Source organism: Narcine bancroftii, chromosome 4 (assembly GCF_036971445.1).
Source record: "Narcine bancroftii isolate sNarBan1 chromosome 4, sNarBan1.hap1, whole genome shotgun sequence".
Classification (NCBI taxonomy): Eukaryota; Metazoa; Chordata; class Chondrichthyes; order Torpediniformes; family Narcinidae; genus Narcine; species Narcine bancroftii.
In genome coordinates, this window is record NC_091472.1 from 47971279 (window position 1) to 47994418 (window position 23140).

The 23140-nt window shown below is 41.5% G+C and overlaps 1 protein-coding gene across 6 annotated transcripts in view; it reads left to right on the plus strand.

Moving 5' to 3' along the window:
- The first annotated feature begins 14234 nt into the window (after positions 1–14234).
- Positions 14235–23140, plus strand: part of LOC138760535 (TNF receptor-associated factor 5-like) — a 60038-nt gene continuing 51132 nt past the window's right edge. For 3 of the 6 annotated variants that reach the window (XM_069931215.1, XM_069931218.1, XM_069931219.1), the window contains exons 1-2: positions 14235–14587; positions 14681–14836. Coding sequence is in view for 1 of the 6 variants with exons in the window: in XM_069931220.1 (XP_069787321.1) it covers positions 14572–14587 (16 nt within the window). In the remaining 5 variants the exon portion in view is untranslated. The remainder of the gene's footprint in view (positions 14588–14680; positions 14837–23140) is intronic. The other 3 variants (XM_069931221.1, XM_069931216.1, XM_069931220.1) reach the window with 3 other exon arrangements.

Below are 23140 nucleotides of genomic sequence, written 5' to 3' on the forward strand. Positions count from 1 at the left end.
CCATATAACGTTCAACATATACAATACAATAAAACCATTAAACAATGTTATCACACAATGAAAATAAACAAGAAAATTGTGTGTTTTACTTTTGCACACTGGATCAAGTCATTTTGTCTTATCATTAGGGGGTGGAGGTCCGCGGTAGGTCCTCTCTGTTGTGTTCCATGTACAGTTCTCAAATTTGTTCAAATAATGTGACTTTATTTTTTAAATTATATGTTATTTTTTCCAATGGAATACATTTATTCATTTCCATGTACCATTGCCGTACTCTCAGGCTCTCTTCAGATTTCCAAGTTGACATTATACATTTTTTTGCTACAGCTAAGGTTATCATAATAAATCTTTTTTGCACTTCATTCACTTTGAGGCCTAGTTCTTTACTTCTTATATTACTTAGAAGAAAGATCTCTGGATTTTTTGGTATGTTGCTTTTTGTGATTTTATTTAATACCTGATTTAGATCTTCCCAAAACCATTTAACTTTCTCACATGCCCAAATTGCATGTACTGTTGTTCCCATTTCCTTCTTACAGCGAAAACATCTATCTGATAATGTTGGACGATCCCATTTTTTTTAATTTTTGGGGCGTGATATATAACCTGTGTAACCAATTATATTATATCATGTGTATCCTCATGTTTATTATATTCTTCATAGTTCCAGAGCATAACTTTTCCCATATTTCATTTTTTATCTTTATGTTTAAATCTTTTTCCCACTTTTGTTTAGGTTTATAGCTTATTTCAACATTTTCCTTCTCTTGCAGCTTGATGTACATGTTGGTTATAAATATTGTTATTATTGTTGTTTCTGTAATCACATATTCAAAGCTGCTTCCTTCTGGTAATCTCAGTCTGCTTCCCAATTTGTCCTTTAAGTAGGCTTTCAGTTGATGATATGCAAACATTGTACCAAGAGTTATTCCATATTTGTACTTCATTTGTTCAAATGTTAATAAATTATTTCCCAAAAAACAATTTTCTATTTTTTAATTCCTTTCCTCTCCCATTCTCTAAAGGAAAGGTTATCTGTTGTGAAAGGAATTAGTTGATTTTGCGTCAATAATAATTTTGGTATTTGGTAATTTGTTTTTTCCCTTCTACGTGAATCTTCTTCCATATATTGAGTAAATGATGCAGTACTGGTGAACTTTTTTATTGCACCAGCTTTTCATCCCACTTATAAAGTATATGTTCCGGTACCTTCTCCCCTATTTTATCTAGCTCTATCTTAGTCCAATCTGGTTTTTCCCTTGTCTGATAAAAATCTGATAAATACCTTAATTGTGCTGCTCTATAATAATTGTTAAAGTTTGGTAACTGCAAACCACCTTGGTTCTACCACTCTCTTTATTTATCTAACGCTATCCTCAGTTTCCCACTTTTCCGTAAGAATTTCCTTATTATTTTCTTTAGTTCATTGAAGAATTTCTCTGTTAAGGGAATTGGTAACAATTGAAATAGATATTGTATCCTTGGGAAGACGTTAATTTAATGCAATTTACCCTCCCTATCAGTGTTAGTGGCAATTCTTTCCAATGTTCTAAGTCTTCCTGTAATTTCTTCATTAATGGCTGATAATTTAATTTGTATAGATGGCTTAAATTATTATCTAATCTAATACCTAGGTATCAGATTGCTTGTGTTTGCCATTTAAATGGTGATTCTTTTTTAAATTCTGTATAATCTGCATTACTCATTGACATTGCTTCACTTTTATTTGCGTTGATCTTGTACCCCGATATTTCTCCATATTCCTTCAATTTCTTATGTAGTTCTTTCATTGATATTTTTAGTTCTGTTAAGTATACTATGATGTCATCTGCAAATAAACTGATTTTATACTCCTTCTCCTTTATTTTTATCCCTTTTATTTTATTTTCTGTTCTTATCAGTTCTGCCAATGGGTCTATTGCTAAAGTGAACAGTGAGGGAGATAGTGGATATCCCTGCCTAGTTTACTTATTTAATTTAAATTGGTTCGATACATATCCATTTACTGTCATCTTCGCCAATTATATAATGCTTTAATCCAATTAATATATTTTTCTGGTAGGTTGAACCTCTGTAATACTTTGAATAAATAATTCCATTCTACCCTGTCAAAGGCTTTTTCTGCTTCTAAAGGAACAGCCACTGTTGGTATCTTATTTCCTTGAACCGCATGAATTAAATTAATGAACTTACAGACATTATCCGCTGTTTGTCTTTTCTTAATAAATCCAGTTTGATCTTGTTTTACTATTTTTGGTACACAGTTGGCCAATCTGTTTGCTAATAATTTTGCTATTATCTTATCATCTGAATTAAGTAGAGATATTAGTCTATATAATGCTGGTGTTAGTGGATCCTTCCCCATCTTTGGTATTACTGTAACTATTGCTGTCTTACATGAATCTGGCAAGTTTTGTGTTTCTTCTATCTGGTTCATTACTTCCAGGAGAGGAGGAATTAATAACTCTTTAAATGTTTTATAGAATTCTATTGGGAATCCATCCTCTCCCGGCATTTTATTGTTCGGCAGCTTTTTTAATATATCCTGAACTTCCTCTATTTCAAATGGTTTTATCAGTTTGTTTTGCTCGTCTTCTTGCAATTTCAGCAGTTCAATTTTAACTAAAAACTCTTCTATTTTTGTCTTCTTTCCCCTCGATCTCAGTTTGGTATAATTGTTCATAAAACTCCTTAAAGTTCTCATTAATCTCCATTGGATTGTATGTAATTTGTTTGTCCTTTTTCCTTGATGCCAATACAGTTCTTTTAGCTTGTTCTGTTTTAAGTTGCCAGGCTAATATTTTGTGTGTTTTTTCTCCTAGCTCATAATACTTTTGTTTTATTTTCATTATGTTCTTCTCCACCTTATATGTTTGCAATGTTTCATATTTTATTTTTTTGTCCGCCAATTCTCTTCTTTTTGTTATATGTTCCCTTGTTGCTAGTTCTTTTTCTGTACTTACTATCTCACTTTCCAACTGTTCTATTTCCCGATTGTAGTCCTTTTTCATCTTAGTTACATAACTTATTATCTGCCCTCTAATGAAGGCTTTCATTGCATCCCATAATATAAATTTGTCTTTCATTGATTCCGTATTTACTTCAAAGTACATTTTAATTTGGCGTTCAATAAATTCTCTAAATTCTTGTCTTTTAAGTAGTATGGAGTTTAATTTCCATCTATATGTTCTTGGTGGGATGTCCTCCAGTTCTATTGCTAATAACAGGGGTGAGTGATCAGATAGCAATCTAGCTTTATATTCAGTTTTCCTAACTCTCCCTTGAATATGGGCTGACAACAAAAACATATCAATCCCTGAGTATGTTTTATGCCTACTCGAATAATATGAGTATTCCTTCTCCCTTGGGTGCTGCCTCCTCCATGTTTCATTTCCTGCATTGATGTAACCATAAATGTGGCCACTTTATTCTTTTTGTTAGTCTTTTGTCCAGTTTTATCCAACTTTGGGTCCAAATTAAGGTTAAAGTCCCCTCCTATCAATATATTCCCCTGCATATCTACAATCTTCAAAAAATATCTTGCATAAACTTTTGATCCTCTTCATTAGGTGCATATATATTGATCAAATTCCAGAATTCTGAATATATCTGACACTTTATCATTACATACCTCCCTGCTGGATCTATTAATTCCTCCTCTATTTTGATTGGTACATTTTTATTGATTCATATAGCTACACCTCAGGCTTTTGAATTATATGATGCTGCCGCTATGTGTCCTACCCAGTCTCTCCTTAATTTATTATGTTCCACTTCAGTTAGATGCGTTTCCTGCACAAATGCTATGTCAATTTTTTTCTTTTTTCAGGAAATTTAATAGCCTTTTTTGTTTAATTTGGTTATGTATTCCATTAATATTTATAGTCATATAGTTCAACATGGCCATCTCATATTCTATTTACACCTCATTTCCACTTCCTCACCACCACCTTCCCCCTTTTCCCCATTTTCATCTCTCAGTTTTCCCTTTTTGAACTCAATGTATGACAACACTTCTAAAACATAAAATACTTCAACAACTCCCACATTTAAAATTCCCTTAGCCACAAGTGTCTCCCCCCCACCCACTGAGTTGCTCCTTGTCCCTTGCCGGGCAACCACAACTCCCCTCTCCATTTGGATTGCGAACCCGATCGCAAGCGTCAACTGATTTCTCAGTGACTGTTATTTTCTTCCACCCAACCCCCTCTAGAAAAGACTTTTATCTTCACATTTAACAAGGCTCACCCTCTTCCCCCTCCTTACTTCCTTTCTTCCCTTTTCTTTCCCTTCTTTAGTTCTTACTTATACATTATTTTTACATCTTTATATGTAGTTTGTTGTCATTCTTCATTCTTGTTACATCTCTTCATCTCTCCTTCTGTCCTGCAGGCGTTCTACAAATTTGCGTGCTTTCTCCGGATCCGAGAACAGTCTGTTTTGCTCCCCCGGGATAAATATTTTAAGCACAGCTGGATATCTTAACCATAAATTTGTAGCCTTTATTCGATAGGATCGATTTTGCTGTGTTAAACTCCCTCCTCTTCTTTAGGAGTTCAAAACTTATGTCTGGGTAAAAAAAAAATTTTTGACCCTTCTCTAATTTTATTCCTTGCCTGCTCCAGTATATTTTCTCTTGTCGTGTATCTCAGACATTTTACTAAAACGGATCTTGATTTTTGTTGTGGCTGTGGTTTCGGAGCTAGTGTTCTGTGTGCCCTTTCTATTTCCATTCCTTCCTGCATTTCTGGCATTCCCAGGACCTTTGGGATCCATTCTTTTATAAATTCTTTCATATTTGTGCCTTCTTCATCTTCCTTTAGGCCCACTATCTTTATATTGTTTCGCCTACTATAGTTTTCCATCATATCAATTTTCTGAGCTAACAACTCTTGTGACTCTTTAACTTTTTTGTCACTTTCTTCCAATTTTCTTCTTAAGTCGTTCACTTCCATTTCTACAGCCCATTTCCCGCTCTTCCACATTCTCTACTCTTTTCTCTATTTCTGTCATTACCAGTTCTAACCTTTGCATTTTATCTTCTTTTCATTTTCTTTTTAATTGCATTAAACTCTAATGACAACCATTCTTTTAGTGATCTCATTTGTTCTTCAAAAAATACTTTATCTATATTCTGTTCATCAGTTTTACCTTTTATTTCTCTTTGTCCATCAGTTTTACCTTCTATTTCTCTGTGAAGATCTTGATCTTCTTCTTCCTCTTCTTCTATGTCTGTATCTGTGTTTGTGTCTTCTTCTTCTCTTCTTTGTGTCTGTGTTTCTTCTGTTTTTCCTGATGAGCTGCTTGTATCTCTTTGTCGGGCCTCTTCTTTCTGGGCCTCTTGTTCTTGTTCCTCCCCTCTTGGGCTGCTCGTTTGCTGTGCTTCTTGACATTGGTCTTCTTGTCGATATTTCCTCCGTCTGTCTTCCACGTCTGTTTCGTCACACCCTCTTCTGCTGTCTTCCTTATTTTCCAGCTGAAAGCCCTGGTGTCGGGCGTCTCTCAGCTGTTAGGTCTGTGACAGCCCGCTCCTCTGCTGAGCCCCCCTCCCACCAATGTCCTCTTTCTCCTCTGATTGCACACTGAGCACCTTTGTTTGGCTCCGAGAGCAATTTTTGTAGTGTACCGGCTGGTGGGTCGCGACTGCAGGGCAGGTACTGACCTCGATGATCAGGCATTTCTCACCACCACAGCGTCCTGTTCCTTCCTGCAGGTAAGGCCTTCTTCTTTCTTCTCCGGCGACTTTTTTACTTCTTTTTTTCCAGCTGTTCTTACTTTCTCCTTCTTGGAAATCATCTTCTTTCTCTTCTCTGTATCTTTCTCTTCTATTTCTTGAACTTTATTTCTGTTATGCTTTGCTTTTTCCTGACTTTTTTTTCTATTTTCTTGGAGAGGGCTGGTTTTCAAGACTGGCCTCTACTCCATCATGTGACTCCCCACAACCTTCATAAGAATTATTGAGAGATCTTTGTCACTGGCCCCAGTAAGACTGTTTGTCTGAAGTGAAGCTGAAGCATTCTCTTTGACTGTGTCTTTAGTAATGGATACAGGTTGTTTGACTTCCTTCTCAACTTTATTTCATTGAATATGCAGTAACTTGGGGCGTTTTAAACTGCATATATCATAACTGAGATGCTTATTACAAGTTTTGCTGATGTGTCCTTTACACAAACAACCAAAACATAACCACTTTCCTTTAAAAAGGTTAATTTCTTGTCATATGACTTTTTCTCTAATTGTGAACATTTTTCTAAAGCATGCTTATCTTTGCAATACAAACAGCTTTCCTGAACAGTGTGATCTTCCTTTTCCTTTGTTTCCTTGTTCTTTCTTTTGCTTGTATCTGACAAAGCAGTTACATTGGTATTCCCTTTGGTTTCTGTTGAGACAGTGATTTAGACTTCTTTACATTTTAAAATTTTTTTATTTAATACTTCAGTGCAAACCACATTAGTAACACTATGTACAAATATTCAGCATTAAAATATACACAGTGACATTTTCTTCACCCCTGCCCACCCTCCTGTGACAGAGACAGAGTATATAGATATGTTTTGGGGAGATAAATTGGGAATGGTTTGTTAGAGTAGGTTACATACAAAGACTTTAAAAGAGATCTTATTTAAAATACTGGAGCTATATCCCATGCTAGACATATCGGGGCCTCAGAGCTTTTGCAAGAGCTTCGGAGAGTGCCCAAGAGACTTCACTAATGGATTGTTGTTTACAAAAGGCAACAGATGAAAGATTTTGTTGGAGCCACAGATTGTCTGGAGATATTCTAAGAGGGTCATTTGGTTTTGAAAGCAGAGAAAGTCAAACAGGCTTTCTGTGTGTGTGTGTGTGTGTGTGTGTGTGTGTGTGTGTGTGTGTGTGTGTGTGTGTGTGTGTGTGTGTGTGTGTGTGTGTGTGTGCGAGAGAGAGAGAGAGAGAGAGAGAGAGACCTACACACACATACACAGAGATCACTTGTACAGCGTTACAGACAGTAATAGCAGCTGGGACTAGAATAGGACAAGTTGACAGGTTTATGGAAAGCCCCATTTGGAAGACGGCCTGGTCAAAGCCCTTATGGTTCATGCAAGAGGAGAGAACTGGCTGTCTAATGTTTCACTTGGAATAAGGGAAACAGAAAGGAACTCTGTGGTGACCTGAAAGAAAGAGGTTATCATCTGGAGAACCCTGATGGGGCAAGTTTCATCAGCAAGACACTGAAGTGGCTGATGGAAGTACATCAGTTGTGGATGTCCTGGAATAACAAATATCTCTCTGTGCACAGTATAAGAATTGTCTGTAACCAGTGAAGCTGGAGGAATGAGAAGTGAGATTGGACTGTGAACCAAAGAACTTTTCTGAACTTACACACACATTACATGCACATATGTGCTTAGAATTAGAAGGGGGTTAAGTTAGAGTTTGATATGATTTTCATGTTTAAAGATAATTAAATGCAACTTTTGTTTAACCATTTGTCTTGGTGATATCTATTGCTTCTGGGTTTTGGGGTCCTCTGGGCTCGTAACAGTGGGTTGCGATGTATACTGCAAATGTCAACAGATTTCGCAGTGGCCATTGAATTACCCCAATTACAATGGGAAGATCAAAATAAATTACTAAAGCCCCTGACAATTACAGATATACATGATACACTAATAACATTACCAAATAATAAATCGCCAGGCGAAGATGGATTCCATACAGAGGTATTCAATAATCTATTAATTCTGCGCTTTTTAGAGATAATGAAACAGGTGGAAGAGAACCAGAATTTGCTTGACTCATAAAACAGCAATAGTTACAGTAATTCCAAAAATGGGAAAAGACCTATTGTCACTGGCTTGATGTAGGCCAATATCTTTACTAAATACAGATTATAAATTAATAGCAAAATTATTCGCAAACAGATTACAGACTGTGTACCGATATGTTTCAGATTACTTTAAATTGAGTAGGTTAATAAGAGAGGGATGCCCATTATTACCATCCGTGTTTGCTTTGGCTATAGAACCAATGGCAGAGTTGATAAGAAAAGAACCTATGATAAAGGGAATAAAAGTAAAAGAGGAAGAATTTAAAATTAGCTTATTTGTGGATGATATTATAGTATATTTAACAGGCCCAGATAAATCCATAAAAAGGTTATATACAAAATTGAAAGAATATGGGGCAATATCAGGATGCAAGGTTAATATTGATAAAAGTGAAGTCATGCCAATGAACAAAGTTGATTATACAAAATCTATAAGGGGAATCCCCTTTTAAGTGGAAATTACAGGCCATACATTACCTAGGTATCACGATAGATAATAATTTAAATGATTTGTATAAATTAAATTACTAACCATTAATAAAAAAAAAATACAGGAAGACTTAGAGAAATGGAAAGATTTGCCATTAACTTTAATAGGGAGAGTAAACTGCATCAAGATGAATGTATTTCCACGGCTACAATATCTGTTCCAAACACTACCGATTCCCTTGACGGGAATTTTTACATGAAATTAAATAAATTAATAAGAAAGTTTCTATGGAAGGGTAAAAAATCAAGAGTGGGTTTGGAAAAATTAACGTGGGTGGATTGCAGCTACCAAATTTCAAAAACTATTACAGGGCAGCACAGTTAAGATAGCTATCAGATTTTTATCAGATGGGAGAAAAACCAGATTGGCTTAAGATAGAATTATATAAATTAGGAGAAAAGGTCCCTGAACATTTACTCTATAAATGGGATAAGAAACTGGTGCAATATAACAATCTACCAATACTACATCATATACTAAAATATGGAAGAGAATACATCTGGAGCAAAAGATGCTAAATTATCAAATACCAAAAATGTTACTAATGCAAAACCCATTAATTCCTTTTACAATAGACAATTATTTTTTTAAGGAATGGGCAAGAAAAGGAATTAAAAGAATAAAAGATTGCTTTCTGGAAAATAACTTATTGACATTTGTACATGTTTCAGTTGAAAATGTATTTTAAAAAAAAGTTGGGAACTAGTCTAAGATTCCTAATACAGACACCGCGATAGTAAAACAAATGATTACAAACATGTCGAGCAAATTCCAATACAAGGAAAATGATGAAGCAATATATAAACCCAAACAAGGTTGGAAAAAAAGATTTAAATATACTAATAAAGAATGAAGCATGGAAGGAATTATGTGCACAGGGATCATGATTAATACAATAAATACTTGGTTTTGTATGATACAAAATCGGCGACATATATGTTACACCTCAAAAGTTAAAAGAATGGAATCCAAATCTATTGGACAAATGCTTCCGTGGTAAAAAGAAATTGGAACAACAATACATGCAATTTGGACATGTACAAAAGTGAAAAAATTTTGGGAGCATTTAAACCTAGTATTAAATAGAACTACAAAACATAGGATACCAAAAGACCCAAAAATCTTCCTGTTAAACAACATAAAATGTAAAGAATTAGGTCTAAAATTGCACAGGGCTCAAAAAAGATTTGTTATGATTGCGCTCGCAGCAGCAAAAAAATGCATAATGATAACTTGGAAAACGGAAGCCACCTTAAAAATACAACAATGGTCCATAGAAATGAACAAGTGTATTCCATTATAAAACAATTACCTACAATCTAAAAGACAAATATACTTTATTTGAACAGATTTGGGAACCAACCATAGGGTATATTAGAAACCGCCAATTTCAAACCTCCATCTATGAAAATGCCATCTTTACAATTATGAAAATAATTCAATATGAAATATTGGACAACACAATTTATTTTTCTTTTCTCTTTTTTCTGTTCTTCTGTTGTTTATTTATTTCTTCTTTTTTTTCATTTCTTGCTTTAAGTTGTAGGGGGTGGGGAGTGTTACGAGCTCAGAGGACCCCAAATCCTAGCAGTAATAGATATTTATCAAGACAAATGGTTACTTAAACAGAAGTTACTTTTAATTAACTTTAAACATGAAAATAGAATCAAACTTTAACTTAACTAACCTAACTTAACCCCCTCCTAATTTTAAGCGCGCATGTATGTAATGTGTGTGTAAGTTCAGAAATGTTCTTTAGTTCACAGTCCAATCTCACATCTCATTCCTCCAAGTTCACTGGTTGCAGGCAGTTCTTATACTGTGCACAGAATTTAACATTTATAAAGTTCACCGGGCTATTGTGCTTGAAAGGGAAATGGTTACCATTCAGGAAGATTCTTGTCAGTTTTCAGAGAGAGATTCTTTGGTCCAGGATACCTACAACTGATTTACTTTTATCAGCCACATCAGTGTCTTGCTGACGAAATTTTCTCCTTCAGGGTTCTCCAGATGATAACCTCTTTCTTTCAGGTCACCACAGAGTTCCTTTCTGTTTCCCTTATTCCAAGAGAAACATTAGACAGCCAGTTCTCTCCTCTTGCATGAACCACAAGAGCTTTGACCAGGCTGTCTTCCAAAAGGTGGCTTTCTATAAGCCTGCCAACTTGTCCTGTTCCAGTCCCAGCTGCTGCCTGCATCATTATACAAGTGATCTGTGTGTGTGTGTGTGTGTGTGTGTGTGTGTGTGTGTGTGTGTGTGTGTGTGTGTGTGTGTGTGTGTGAGAGAGGGCAGGCTGTAGACAGCCAGTTGCTTTTCTGTCAAAAGTTTTAGACCCTGTTTGTCGTGGTTGGCCAGAGTGTGTGCAAGCCATCGCAGCCACAGCTATTTTAGATGAGGAAGGACAAAATATGATGTTTGGTGCCCCGATGATAGTTCACACCCCTCACACAGTCCGCAATATTCTCTTACAACATGCTGGAAGGTGACTCACAGACTCTAGAATTTTAAAATATGAAGCGATCCTAATGGATAGGGATGATTTGACCCTGATTACGAATAAAGAACACAATCCAGCAACTTTCTTGGTTTCTCCAAATTCAGACAATACCATAAATTAGTTAGAGCATGTATGTTTAGAGGTAATAGATTTACAGACCAAAATTAGAGATGATTTAAGTGATGAGCCTTTACAGGAAGGTGAAAGGTGGTTTATTGATGGATCTTCTCGTTGCATTGATGGCACTCGCTATAGCGGGTATAGTGTAGTGGATGGGAAAGGAGTGGTGATTGAAGCCGGTCACCTTCCCGGTCATTGGTTAGCACAATCTTGTAAATTGTATGCCCTCTGTAGAGCTCTCCAGGGTCTAGAGAACAAGGTGGGCACGATCTACACAGACTCAGAGTATGCTTTTGGTGTAGTGCACACCTTTGGGGAGATCTGGAAAGAGCGGGGATTGATAACTGGAAAAGGACAAAAGTTGATCCATGAAAATTTAATTGTCCAATCTCTAGATGCTCTTACATTACCTGAGGAAATAGCTGTAGTTCATGTACGGAGCCATCAAAGTGGTGACAGTCCTGAAGCACAGGGGAACAGACAGGCAGATGCAGCTGCCAAACAGGTTGCGCTCACGGAGATAATAGACATGCAGTTGTTACTGCCCACCCCTGGAGTAGTATCCTATTCATTCTATTAAACCTGGTGATTGGGTATATGTAAAAGCATGGCAAGATCACCAACTAAAACCTGTCTGGGATGGCCCCTATTATGTACTTTTGATTACAGACACTGCAGTGTGAACGAAAGAAAAGGGGTGAACTCAAATACAACGAATTAAACAAGCTGCTGATCCATGGACTAAAGACATTGATAATCTACCCTCCACCGGGCGTGCTGTCCTTCATCTTTCTGATCTGAAAGTTACACTACACCGGGAAAAAGTGCTGTAATGTTTTTACCATTTACTGTATTGTTTACTTGTTGGTTCCCCGTTTTTGGGACATCCCTAAATTACTCACGATGTATTAAGTCCTCCTGGAATAGGGGCAGCAGAGGTGAAAATTATTTACCTTTAGAATGTAGACAGGGCATAGATATAAAGTATTGTCATAGTGGGGTATGGGTTAATAATATAGGATCCCAACATGGACCAGGGGAACACAACGGCTCTAGAGGAGTAGATTTGATTTGTATTTTGGCCTCTACAGGTATTAAAGAGAGGAGTTTTAAAGGGATAGCACAAAGGAGATGGTGGGACAAAGACAGACAGAATGGTAGTCAGGATTGTACATGTGGCAGAGATAGAGTTAATACATATGCTAATGTTCACAGACAGGCTGCAACTCACAGGCTCAGTGATACTTATGCTAATGTTCGCAGACAAGCTGCAACTCACAGGTTAAGTGACAAGAAACACCCCTCCCCAACTTGGTCTCCTGTAAAGCATCCTTTGGGTCACACAGACATTCGGAATGTTAAAAAAACCACCACTGTAAGGGGAGTTCCAGCTGTAAATGAAGTAAGCTGCTCCAGAATACTAAAGCTGCTTGGCATTTAAATCGTTCAATCAGACTCCAGGCAGCCTTGGAGATCATCACCGAACAGATAGCAATGGCCCTGAATTTAGGGGCTGAAGAAAGACGACAGATACGAGCCACAGTTCAACAAAACCGCCTGGCTCTTGATTACTCGTTGGCTGCTGAAGGCAGCATTTGTGAAAGACTGGTTAAGGACAATGCTCACAACGGTCAGGCGGTTAAAGACACTTCTTCAGGAGTTCGAAAATCTTCCCATGCCCAGGTTCAGACGGGGCAACCTTGGTCCGGTGTGGGATGAACTAGACTTTTTATTGGTAACTGGAGTCTGATATCCATAGCCCTTATAGCAGCTGGACTCACTATTCTGGCCATTATGGTGCTCCCCTGCCTAAAGACTTGTGTGCAGTGTTTAATCTAACGGGCCCTTCGGCAGGTCACTACAACCCAAATGATGTATGCTTCCCAAACTCCGTCTGATGATGCTGAGGCCGCAGTTCGTTTACTCACACGCTGGGAAAAGGACCAAGCTTAACAGAACACTACCGAATGGGGATTTACTAAGCGTAGCTAAAGAAAAAGGGTGGATTGTGAGGGATACTGGAATGTTAGGAGTCCAGAGATACTGGAAGCAAGTGCCAATTAAGAATAAAGTATTATGGGTTAACTTAAGGTGAAGGGATACTGGAATGTGAGGAGTCAAGCAAGTGCTCATTAGAGATGAAGTATTATGGGTTAAATCAGGGTGAAGGGATGCTGGAATGAGAGGAAGGGTTGTAAAAGTGTAATAAACTAAGGATCAGTTTAACAAGGATAACAAGTAGATAGCTTTAGCAAGTCTTAGGGATTGATTAATGAGTGAAGAACAAAGACATGATACTTCTCTGGCTAACAAGTTTGCAGGAAGACACATAAACTGATAAGAAGTTAGAATCCACGTGGGCAGAATTACCTAATGCTAAACCAATCCAGGAGGCAGAAGAATGTTGGGGGGAAGGTATCTCTGTACTGAAATGAAATGTATAAAAGTTGGGTCAGCCCCAGTATCTGTGTGTATTCCCAGGGTAAGGGGAAGCACCCAACTTTGCATTGTTGTAATAGTATAATAAAAGTTCTTTGTTCTCAATTTTTGTCTCGAGCAAATTCTGTGAAGGTAATTCTGTTTCTCGCAAACTGAAGAAAAGGAGCATTTCCAAACTCGATAAAGTCAAAGCTTCACCTCCCACACTGCGAGTGGGCGTCTCTTTTGTAGCAGGCGGCTGCATTATATGGTTTTATTTTGATTATATAGGAAAATCACATTGGGAATGTAAAAATACCTTGGACTAAAACAGCAAATAAAAATCATTCCATCTGAAATAAAGAAAAAAAATTGACAAAAAAAAAATGACAGGCCGAACAGGAATAAAATTAAGCGAGGAAGCGGCAAACAACGTTTCATGACAATCAAAAGCAGAAAATACTGACTCAACAGGTAGGAGAAAAGAATGGGTTCGTTTAGACTGCGGGCACGTCACGGCACAACCAAGGGATGCAGTGTAAAAAGGAATGTGGAGTCCATTCCTGCAGCGCGATTTATCCTGCAGGACGGCGACAACGTTTTGGAGGAAGCCGGGGAGATTGTCACCCGTTCACTCTGGGCGCCTTTTAGACTGCAAGTACCCGAGTGCGACATTGGACCGTCAATGCATCTTCCCAGTACGATTTACACTGCAGGCTTCCTCCAAAAAGTTGTCGCCGTCCTGCAGGTTAAATCGCGGTGCAGGAATGGACCTGCACGTTCCTTTTTACACTGCCCGCGTCGTGGCAACAATCCCTTGCTTGTGCCCGCAGTCTTTTAAACAAACACCATTTTTACGAATACCATTCCTTTTTTTTCCGGATCCACTGACTGATTTCAGCACTTTCTAATTGATGCTTCTGTGAAGTACCTTTGGATTTAACCTTCCGCGCTGCTGGTTCTTTATTGGGGTATTTCTGTCCTTTGAGAGAAGAGTCAGCAAGAATCTCTTCCTGACGGAGTCGGGCCGTGATTGGAGAACGGTCACGGCCGGGGTCCAGCCTTCGCGCCTTGTTTCGATTCTAAACACATGCAAATAGGGAGTGGAAACCCCCTGAAGTCAGATTGCAACTGTGTGGTGAACAGTCGTCGCGCTTGTGTCCTCCCACCGATCGCGGGAAGACAATGTGACCGCCAAGTTCACGGCCGTTTCCATCGAAACCCCGGAGTTAATCATGGCAAAGTCGGAGGGTAAGTCGGATCTAGTGATAATACCGCGGTCGAGACGAGCGCAAAGAACCGAGTCAACAGCCACTGGCTCTGGTCACGTCCGTCCCTTTGCAGACAGTTTCGTTTGAGATGCCGAGAGGAGGTGATACTTCCTGAAACGTTCGCCCTCGGATAAGTTACGCGGTGAGAGAAAGGCTCGACTCCGGGGACCCCGGCACTGCACGGACATGAGGCGCGACTGAACGCGAGGGACGGCGGCGTCTTCTTGACGTGAGTCACATCGCTCCGCCGGGGGCTGCGTTCAAGCCCTGACTGTAACTTTGTAGCAGCGAAGTGAAACCCATGGGCTTTCCGGGGACTCCCTTCTCCTGTAAAATGGCGCGGGGCAGCCGCCTCCGAGCATGTTGACGTCGTTCTTTCATCGCTCGCTCCCCGCCGGTCCGTGCAGTACTTCATCCCGGGCGGAGGGGCTCCGTTCCTCGCTGAGTGGAACTGATCCCCCTCCCTCTCCCCCTTCCCTCCCTCCCTCTCCCCCTTCCCTCCCTCCCTCTCCCCCTTCCCTCCCTCCCTCTCCCCCTTCCCTCCCTCCCTCTCCCCCTTCCCTCCCTCCCTCTCCCCCTTCCCTCCCTCCCTCTCCCCCTTCCCTCCCTCCCTCTCCCCCTTCCCTCCCTCCCTCTCCCCCTTCCCTCCCTCCCTCTCCCCCTTCCCTCCCTCCCTCTCCCCCTTCCCTCCCTCCCTCTCCCCCTTCCCTCCCTCCCTCTCCCCCTTCCCTCCCTCCCTCTCCCCCTTCCCTCCCTCCCTCTCCCCCTTCCCTCCCTCCCTCTCCCCCTTCCCTCCCTCCCTCTCCCCCTTCCCTCCCTCCCTCTCCCCCTTCCCTCCCTCCCTCTCCCCCTTCCCTCCCTCCCTCTCCCCCTTCCCTCCCTCCCTCTCCCCCTTCCCTCCCTCCCTCTCCCCCTTCCCTCCCTCCCTCTCCCCCTTCCCTCCCTCCCTCTCCCCCTTCCCTCCCTCCCTCTCCCCCTTCCCTCCCTCCCTCTCCCCCTTCCCTCCCTCCCTCTCCCCCTTCCCTCCCTCCCTCTCCCCCTTCCCTCCCTCCCTCTCCCCCTTCCCTCCCTCCCTCTCCCCCTTCCCTCCCTCCCTCTCCCCCTTCCCTCCCTCCCTCTCCCCCTTCCCTCCCTCCCTCTCCCCCTTCCCTCCCTCCCTCTCCCCCTTCCCTCCCTCCCTCTCCCCCTTCCCTCCCTCCCTCTCCCCCTTCCCTCCCTCCCTCTCCCCCTTCCCTCCCTCCCTCTCCCCTTCCCTCCCTCCCTCTCCCCCTTCCCTCCCTCCCTCTCCCCCTTCCCTCCCTCCCTCTCCCCCTTCCCTCCCTCCCTCTCCCCCTTCCCTCCCTCCCTCTCCCCCTTCCCTCCCTCCCTCTCCCCCTTCCCTCCCTCCCTCTCCCCCTTCCCTCCCTCCCTCTCCCCCTTCCCTCCCTCCCTCTCCCCCTTCCCTCCCTCCCTCTCCCCCTTCCCTCCCTCCCTCTCCCCCTTCCCTCCCTCCCTCTCCCCCTTCCCTCCCTCCCTCTCCCCCTTCCCTCCCTCCCTCTCCCCTTCCCTCCCTCCCTCTCCCCTTCCCTCCCTCCCTCTCCCCTTCCCTCCCTCCCTCTCCCCCTTCCCTCCCTCCCTCTCCCCCTTCCCTCCCTCCCTCTCCCCCTTCCCTCCCTCCCTCTCCCCCTTCCCTCCCTCCCTCTCCCCCTTCCCTCCCTCCCTCTCCCCCTTCCCTCCCTCCCTCTCCCCTTCCCTCCCTCCCTCTCCCCTCCCCTCCCTCCCTCTCCCCTCCCCTCCCTCCCTCTCCCCCTCCCCTCCCTCCCTCTCCCCCTCCCCTCCCTCCCTCTCCCCCTCCCCTCCCTCCCTCTCCCCCTCCCCTCCCTCCCTCTCCCACTCCCCTCCCTCCCTCTCCCCCTCCCCTCCCTCCCCTCCCTCCCTCTCCCCCTCCCCTCCCTCCCTCTCCCCCTCCCCTCCCTCCCTCTCCCCCTCCCCTCCCTCCCTCTCCCCCTCCCCTCCCTCCCTCTCCCCCTCCCCTCCCTCCCTCTCCCCCTCCCCTCCCTCCCTCTCCCCCTCCCCTCCCTCCCTCTCCCCCTCCCCTCCCTCCCTCTCCCCCTCCCCTCCCTCCCTCTCCCCCTCCCCTCCCTCCCTCTCCCCCTCCCCTCCCTCCCTCTCCCCCTCCCCTCCCTCCCTCTCCCCCTCCCCTCCCTCCCTCTCCCCCTTCCCTCTCTCCCTCTCCCCCTTCCCTCTCTCCCTCTCCCCCTTCCCTCCCTCCCTCTCCCCCTTCCCTCCCTCCCTCTCCCCCTTCCCTCCCTCCCTCTCCCCCTTCCCTCCCTCCCTCTCCCCCTTCCCTCCCTCCCTCTCCCCCTTCCCTCCCTCCCTCTCCCCCTTCCCTCCCTCCCTCTCCCCCTTCCCTCCCTCCCTCTCCCCTTCCCTCCCTCCCTCCCTCTCCCCTTCCCTCCCTCCCTCCCTCTCCCCTTCCCTCCCTCCCTCCCTCTCCCCTTCCCTCCCTCCCTCCCTCTCCCCTTCCCTCCCTCCCTCCCTCTCCCCTTCCCTCCCTCCCTCCCTATCCCCTTCCCTCCCTCCCTCTCCCCTTCCCTCCCTCCCTCTCCCCTTCCCTCCCTCCCTCTCCCCTTCCCTCCCTCCCTCTCCCCCTCCCCTCCCTCCCTCTCCCCCTCCCCTCCCTCCCTCTCCCCCTCCCCTCCCTCCCTCTCCCCCTCCCCTCCCTCTCCCCCTCCCCTCCCTCCCTCTCCCCCTCCCCTCCCTCCCTCTCCCCCTCCCCTCCCTCCCTCTCCCCCTCCCCTCCCTCCCTCTCCCCCTCCCCTCCCTCCCTCTCCCCCTCCCCTCCCTCCCTCTCCCCCTCCCCTCCCTCCCTCTCCCCCTCCCCTCCCTCCCTCTCCCCCTCCCCTCCCTCCCTCTCCCCCTCCCCTCCCTCCCTCTCCCCCTCCCCTCCCTCCCCCTCCCCTCCCTCCCTCTCCCCCCTCCTCGTCCCTTGTATTGAGGTGACGCCGTTGCGGTGACTGCAGGATCAGTGCTTAGTTCCCAGTATCACTACCCCGCATGACGGAGGGAGTCGCGTTCCAGGGAAACGGTCCATGCATGTATCATGAAAAGCGAGTTGGGAAAAAACCGTAAATTCCGTGAAAGTAAACTTTATGAATTATGAAAGGTCGCATTCACGTGACCTGAACGGCCGTATAATTGTGCGACTGGTCTGTGTTGCATGTCCCTATCCAAAAACCTGTTTGTCAGACATCTAGCGAGTGCATGTTATGATGATCCCAGCACCCACGTTGGAGAGGGCAATGATTTTCCACTTCACTCTTAGCCGGGGTAAGACTGGAACTGAAATATGTCACTAGACAATTTTGGTGACTTTATACCCTTTTTTTAAAAAGGTAGTGGTTTTCAAACATTTTCTTTCCACTCACATCCCATTTTAAGTAATAGGGCACCATTGTCACGTATGCCATAAGTGTTCTGTGATTAGGAAGGGATTGCTGAAGGTGGGAGTGAGTGGGAAGGGAAGGTTGAGAATAACTGCTCTAGACCCAATTGTTACTGAAATATTTTGCTTGAGGAAAAATGGTCATTGGCCCATTTCCTTTGGAGTTATGAAACCATGCACATAACGAGTCAATTAGGTACAATTAAAACTTTTTCTTTCCACCCCAAAACTACTTTAAGCAATCCCTTCCTAATCACAGAGCAGCTATGGCATTGGTGAATGGAAAGAAAAAGTTTGAAAACCACTGGAAGGTATTTAGCCAGTCCATTTGATCTGTGGATCTGATATCTTGTTAATGTGTTAGTGATCCCCTCATGTATAACAAATTTAGAAAGGATAAATAATTATAATCTTTTTCCCAGGGTAGGAAACCTAAAATTAGATGGTGTAGTTTTAAGATGAGAATGATTTAAAAGGGACCTGAGGGGCACCTTTTCACACAGATGCCAGAAGAATTGTTAGAGGTAGGAAAATTTAAAAGACATTTGGACATGTACATGAATAGGAAATGTTTAGAGCGGTATGGGCCCAAACCCAGGCAAATGGGACTAGCTTGTGTAGATAGCTTGGTTGATATGGGCAAGAAGGACCTGTTTCCATACTATAAAAATCACTGAATCTGTTAAATTGTCAAATTAAAAGACTCCCAAAATGCCTTCAATGCCAAGAAATATTCTGTTGCAGAATAAGAAAATAATATTTTACCACATTTAATTCATTATTATTTAATGCTATTCATAAATGTTATTTTAGTATTTTACCTAACAGTCCTGCGTTTTAAAATGGTAAAACGGTATGAAACATTTTTTTAAAAAAACACAATTGGATCACAGTCTTCATAGATGGAACAAAGGTTTAGAAATTGGCTTGTGTATAAATTCAGGCACAAACTCAGGCATAAATTCGGCCAATTAGCTTGACGTCTGTAGTTGGAAAATGCTTGAAGCCATCATTAAAGATGAAAAAGTGAAACTTTTGGAACGTAAGGGTTCAATCAGGCAGACGCAGCATGGTTTTAGAAAAGGAAGATCTTGTTTGACAAACTAGTTAGGATTCTTTGAGGATATAATGGGTGCGGCGGATAGAGGGGAACAGGTTGATGTTGTACATTTGGATTTCCAGAAAGCGTTTGATAAGGTGCCGCACAAGAGCCATATCCGGGGAAGTATATTGGCCTGGACTGAAAATTGGTTGTCTGACAGGAGGCAGAGAGTCGGGATAAATGGGAGTTTTTCAGGTTGGCAAAGAATGGTAAGTGCCGCAGGGGTCAGTGTTAGGCCCACAACTGTTCATCATTTACATTGATGACTTGGAGGAGGGGACAAAATGTGGTGTAGCTAAGTTTGCGGGCGGATGACACCAAATTGAGTGGAAGAGCAAATTGTAATGAGGATGTGGAGAGTCTGCAGAGGGATATAGTTAAGCTGGATGAGTGGGCAAAGGTCTGGCAGATGGAGTACAATGTTAGTAAGTGTGAGGTTATCCACTTTGGCAAGAAAAATAAAACAGCTGAATATTATTTAAAGGGTGAAAAACTTCAGCATGCTGTTGTGCAGAGGGACTTGGGAGTGCTTGTGCATGAATCGCAAAAAGTTAGGTTGCAGGTGCAGCAGGTTATTAAGAAGGCAAATGGAATATTGGCCTTCATTGCTGGAGGAATTGAATTCAGGAGTAGGGAGGTAATGTTGCAACTGTATAAGGTACTGGTGAGACCGCACCTGGAGTACTGTGTCCAGTTCTGGTCTCCATATTTGAGGAAGGATATACTGGCTTTGGAGACGGTCCAGAGGAAGTTTACTAAGTTGATCCCTGGGATGAAGGGGTTGACTTATGATGAAAGATTAAATCATCTAGGATTGTATTCGCTCGAGTTCAGAAGAATGAGAGAAGATCTTATAGAAACATATTGGATTATGAAGGGTATGGATAGGATAGATGTAGGAAGGGTTTTTTTGAGCTGGCTGGGGAAACTAAAACGAGAGGTACAGTCTCAAGATTCGGGTGAGTAGATTTAGGACAGGATGAGGAAAAATAGTTTTTCCCAGAGAGTAGTGAATGTTTGGAATTCTCTAACCAGGGAAGTGGTTGAGGCTGCCTCATTAAACATATTTAAAATTCGGTTAGATAAATTTTTACATGATAGAGGAATTAGGGGATATGGGGAAAAGGCAGGTAGGTGGAGTTAGGTCATAAATTAGATCAGCCATGATCGTATTGAATGGCAGAGCAGGCTCGATGGGTCATTTTTGGCCTACTCCTGTTCCTACTTCCTATATTCCTATGTTCCTAACTCAAATCCATTTCCTTGCTCCTTTGCATCATCAGTCTCTAGGTAATCTGCTGAGTGCATGTCAGACTTGCACAACATTCAAGAAGGCAGAGAGATGATTATCACAAGGCTTCTGGAGTTAAAGTTAATTCAGGAAGAGAAATACAGTTTAGCTTCAAGCAAGGTAGCATGACAGTGCTGTTATGGCTGTGGGAAAGAAACTATCTTTAAATCTGTTGGTGCAGCGTTTCACATTTTTAAATGTCCTTCAGCATGTTAACTTCCTTTCCTAGGCAGTGCGAGATGTCTGTGGAGGGAGGGAAGTTTGTGTGATGTTCTGAGCTGCATTCTGTGGCATTTGATTTTTTTTTAAAATTTCTACTTAAAAGTTTTCCATACATGTAATCATAGACAAATATAAAATGTAATAATCAAATATTAATATCAAATCCATTACATGATGATATAAATCCCAACCCCCAACAAGAAAAAGTGACAAAATGAAAAGAAGAAAAGACAGAAAAAAAGAGTAAATTAAGTAAACAAAAATGCTGGGATAAATCATTTATATCTTTTCATACATTCAAGGAGGTTAAGGCAAGAAAGAGTCTGTAAGTTGTAAATAAGGGTGCCAAATTTTCAAAAATGCATAATACTTATTTCTCAGATTATAAGTGATCTTCTCCAAAGGAACACAGCTGTGCATGTCTGTGTTCCAACATTCCATACCCAGGTGGGTATCCAATTTCCATGTTACTGCTATATATTTTCTTCCTACCGCTAAAGCAATCTTTAGAAATTCTTTTTGATATTTAGATCATTTCAATTTTTGTCTTATCCCTTCAAAATTAGGTAATAAAAATAACATTGGATTTTGTGGATATTTAATTCTTATTACCCATTCTAAATAAATCACCAAGTTTGACCCAAAAAAGGTCTCACTTTGAGACAAGACCAAGTAAAATGTACAAAAGTGCCTATCTCTTGATCACATCAAAAACACTGATCAGCTAGATCTGACTTCAATTTATTTAACTTTTCTGGTGTAAGGTATAATTGATGTAAAAAAAAAAAATTACATTTAATTAACCTATATCTAACATTTAGAGTGTTTGTCATTCTATCTCAGCACAAATCTGTCCAATTTATTTAATCAATATTAGTATTTAAATCTATCTCCCATTTGCAATAAAGTATACATAGCTGAAATAAATTTCTTGATATATCTACATCACCACATTTCAGTAATAGCATTGTTGGAACCAATTTATCTCTTAAACAAGCCTGTAGTTGATAATAACAAAAAAGTGTTTTTTTTTTGTATCCCATACTTATTTTTTAAGTGTTCAAATGACATTAAATTTCTTACTTCATAACAATCTTGTATATATCTAATTCCTTTCCAAGACTAAATATTTAAAAATTGGTTATCCATTGAAAATGGAATAAGTTGATTTAGAATCAAAGGCGTTTTAGGTTGGGGAGCACTCCTCATTCCAATTTCATTATTTACCTTATTCCAAATACTAATCAAATATTTCAGCAAGGGTGCTTTTCTCTCCCCAGATAATAATTTTGATTCCCATTTATATATAAAATCTTCCAACTTCCTCTCTCCTATTTTATTAATTTCTATTTTAATTCATGCTGGTTTATTTCCTCATCAAAAAAAAAGTCAAAGATCTCAGCCTTAAAATAATTTTTGAAATTTGTTAATTGCAAACCTCCTAACTCAAATTTCCATGTCAATTTGTCTAAAGAAACTCTCAACATCTTACCCTTCCAAGGAAAATTTCTAATGTATTTATTTAATTCTTGAAAAAACATTTGTGGTATCATTATTGATAGTGTTTGAAATAAGTATTGTACCCAAGGAAATGTATTCATGTTGACACAATTAAGCCTACCCACTAATGTTTATTGGCAACATCTTACACTTATTCCAATCCTCACCAATGTTCTTAAATAACTCTAACTTATTATCTACCTGTATGCCTAAATATTGTATTCCATTCATTGGCAATTTAAATTGGGTAACTTGTTGACACTGAGTGTAATCCCCTTTAGTAAGGGGCATAATTTCACTTTTATTCCCATTTTCTTTTTAACCCGAAACCTTGCCATACTCCTCCAATATAAATATAATAAGCAAACCTATTGGTTCCATCAAATAAATCAAAACATAATCAGGGAAAAAATTAATTTTACACTCTTCTTGATTAACCTTAAACCTTTTAATATCAATTGCTAAAATATATAAAGCAGGTAATAAAGGGCATCCTTGCCTACTACATCTGGTTAATGGAAACAATGTCAAAACCTGCCCATTTGTAACAACTTTAGCCTTAAGGTTATTATATAAAGCTTTAACCCAATTTATAAATACCAGACCCATCCCAAATCTCTCAAACATCCAAAGCCACTGCCACACTTAAAGCTCCCCTCTTTTGTGATAAATGTATTATACTAAGTAATCTAGTTTTATTATCTGTAGATTTTCTCTTTTTAACAGCCTGTCTGATCCATATTTATCAATTTTGGTTTAAAAAAAAAATAAAAATCAATGAATTAACTAAGATTTTTGCAATAATCTTGTAGACTGCATTTAACAAGGAAATTGGTCAAGAGAGCAATGGTTTTAAAGGGCATCTTTTAAAAATTACCTTTATTATCGTAGTAGAGAAAGTTTCTGGGAGCATATGTATTATCATCACCTATCCTAATACATCCACAAAAGGCGGAATCAATGAGTCTTTAAATTCTTTATAAAATTTAGGCAG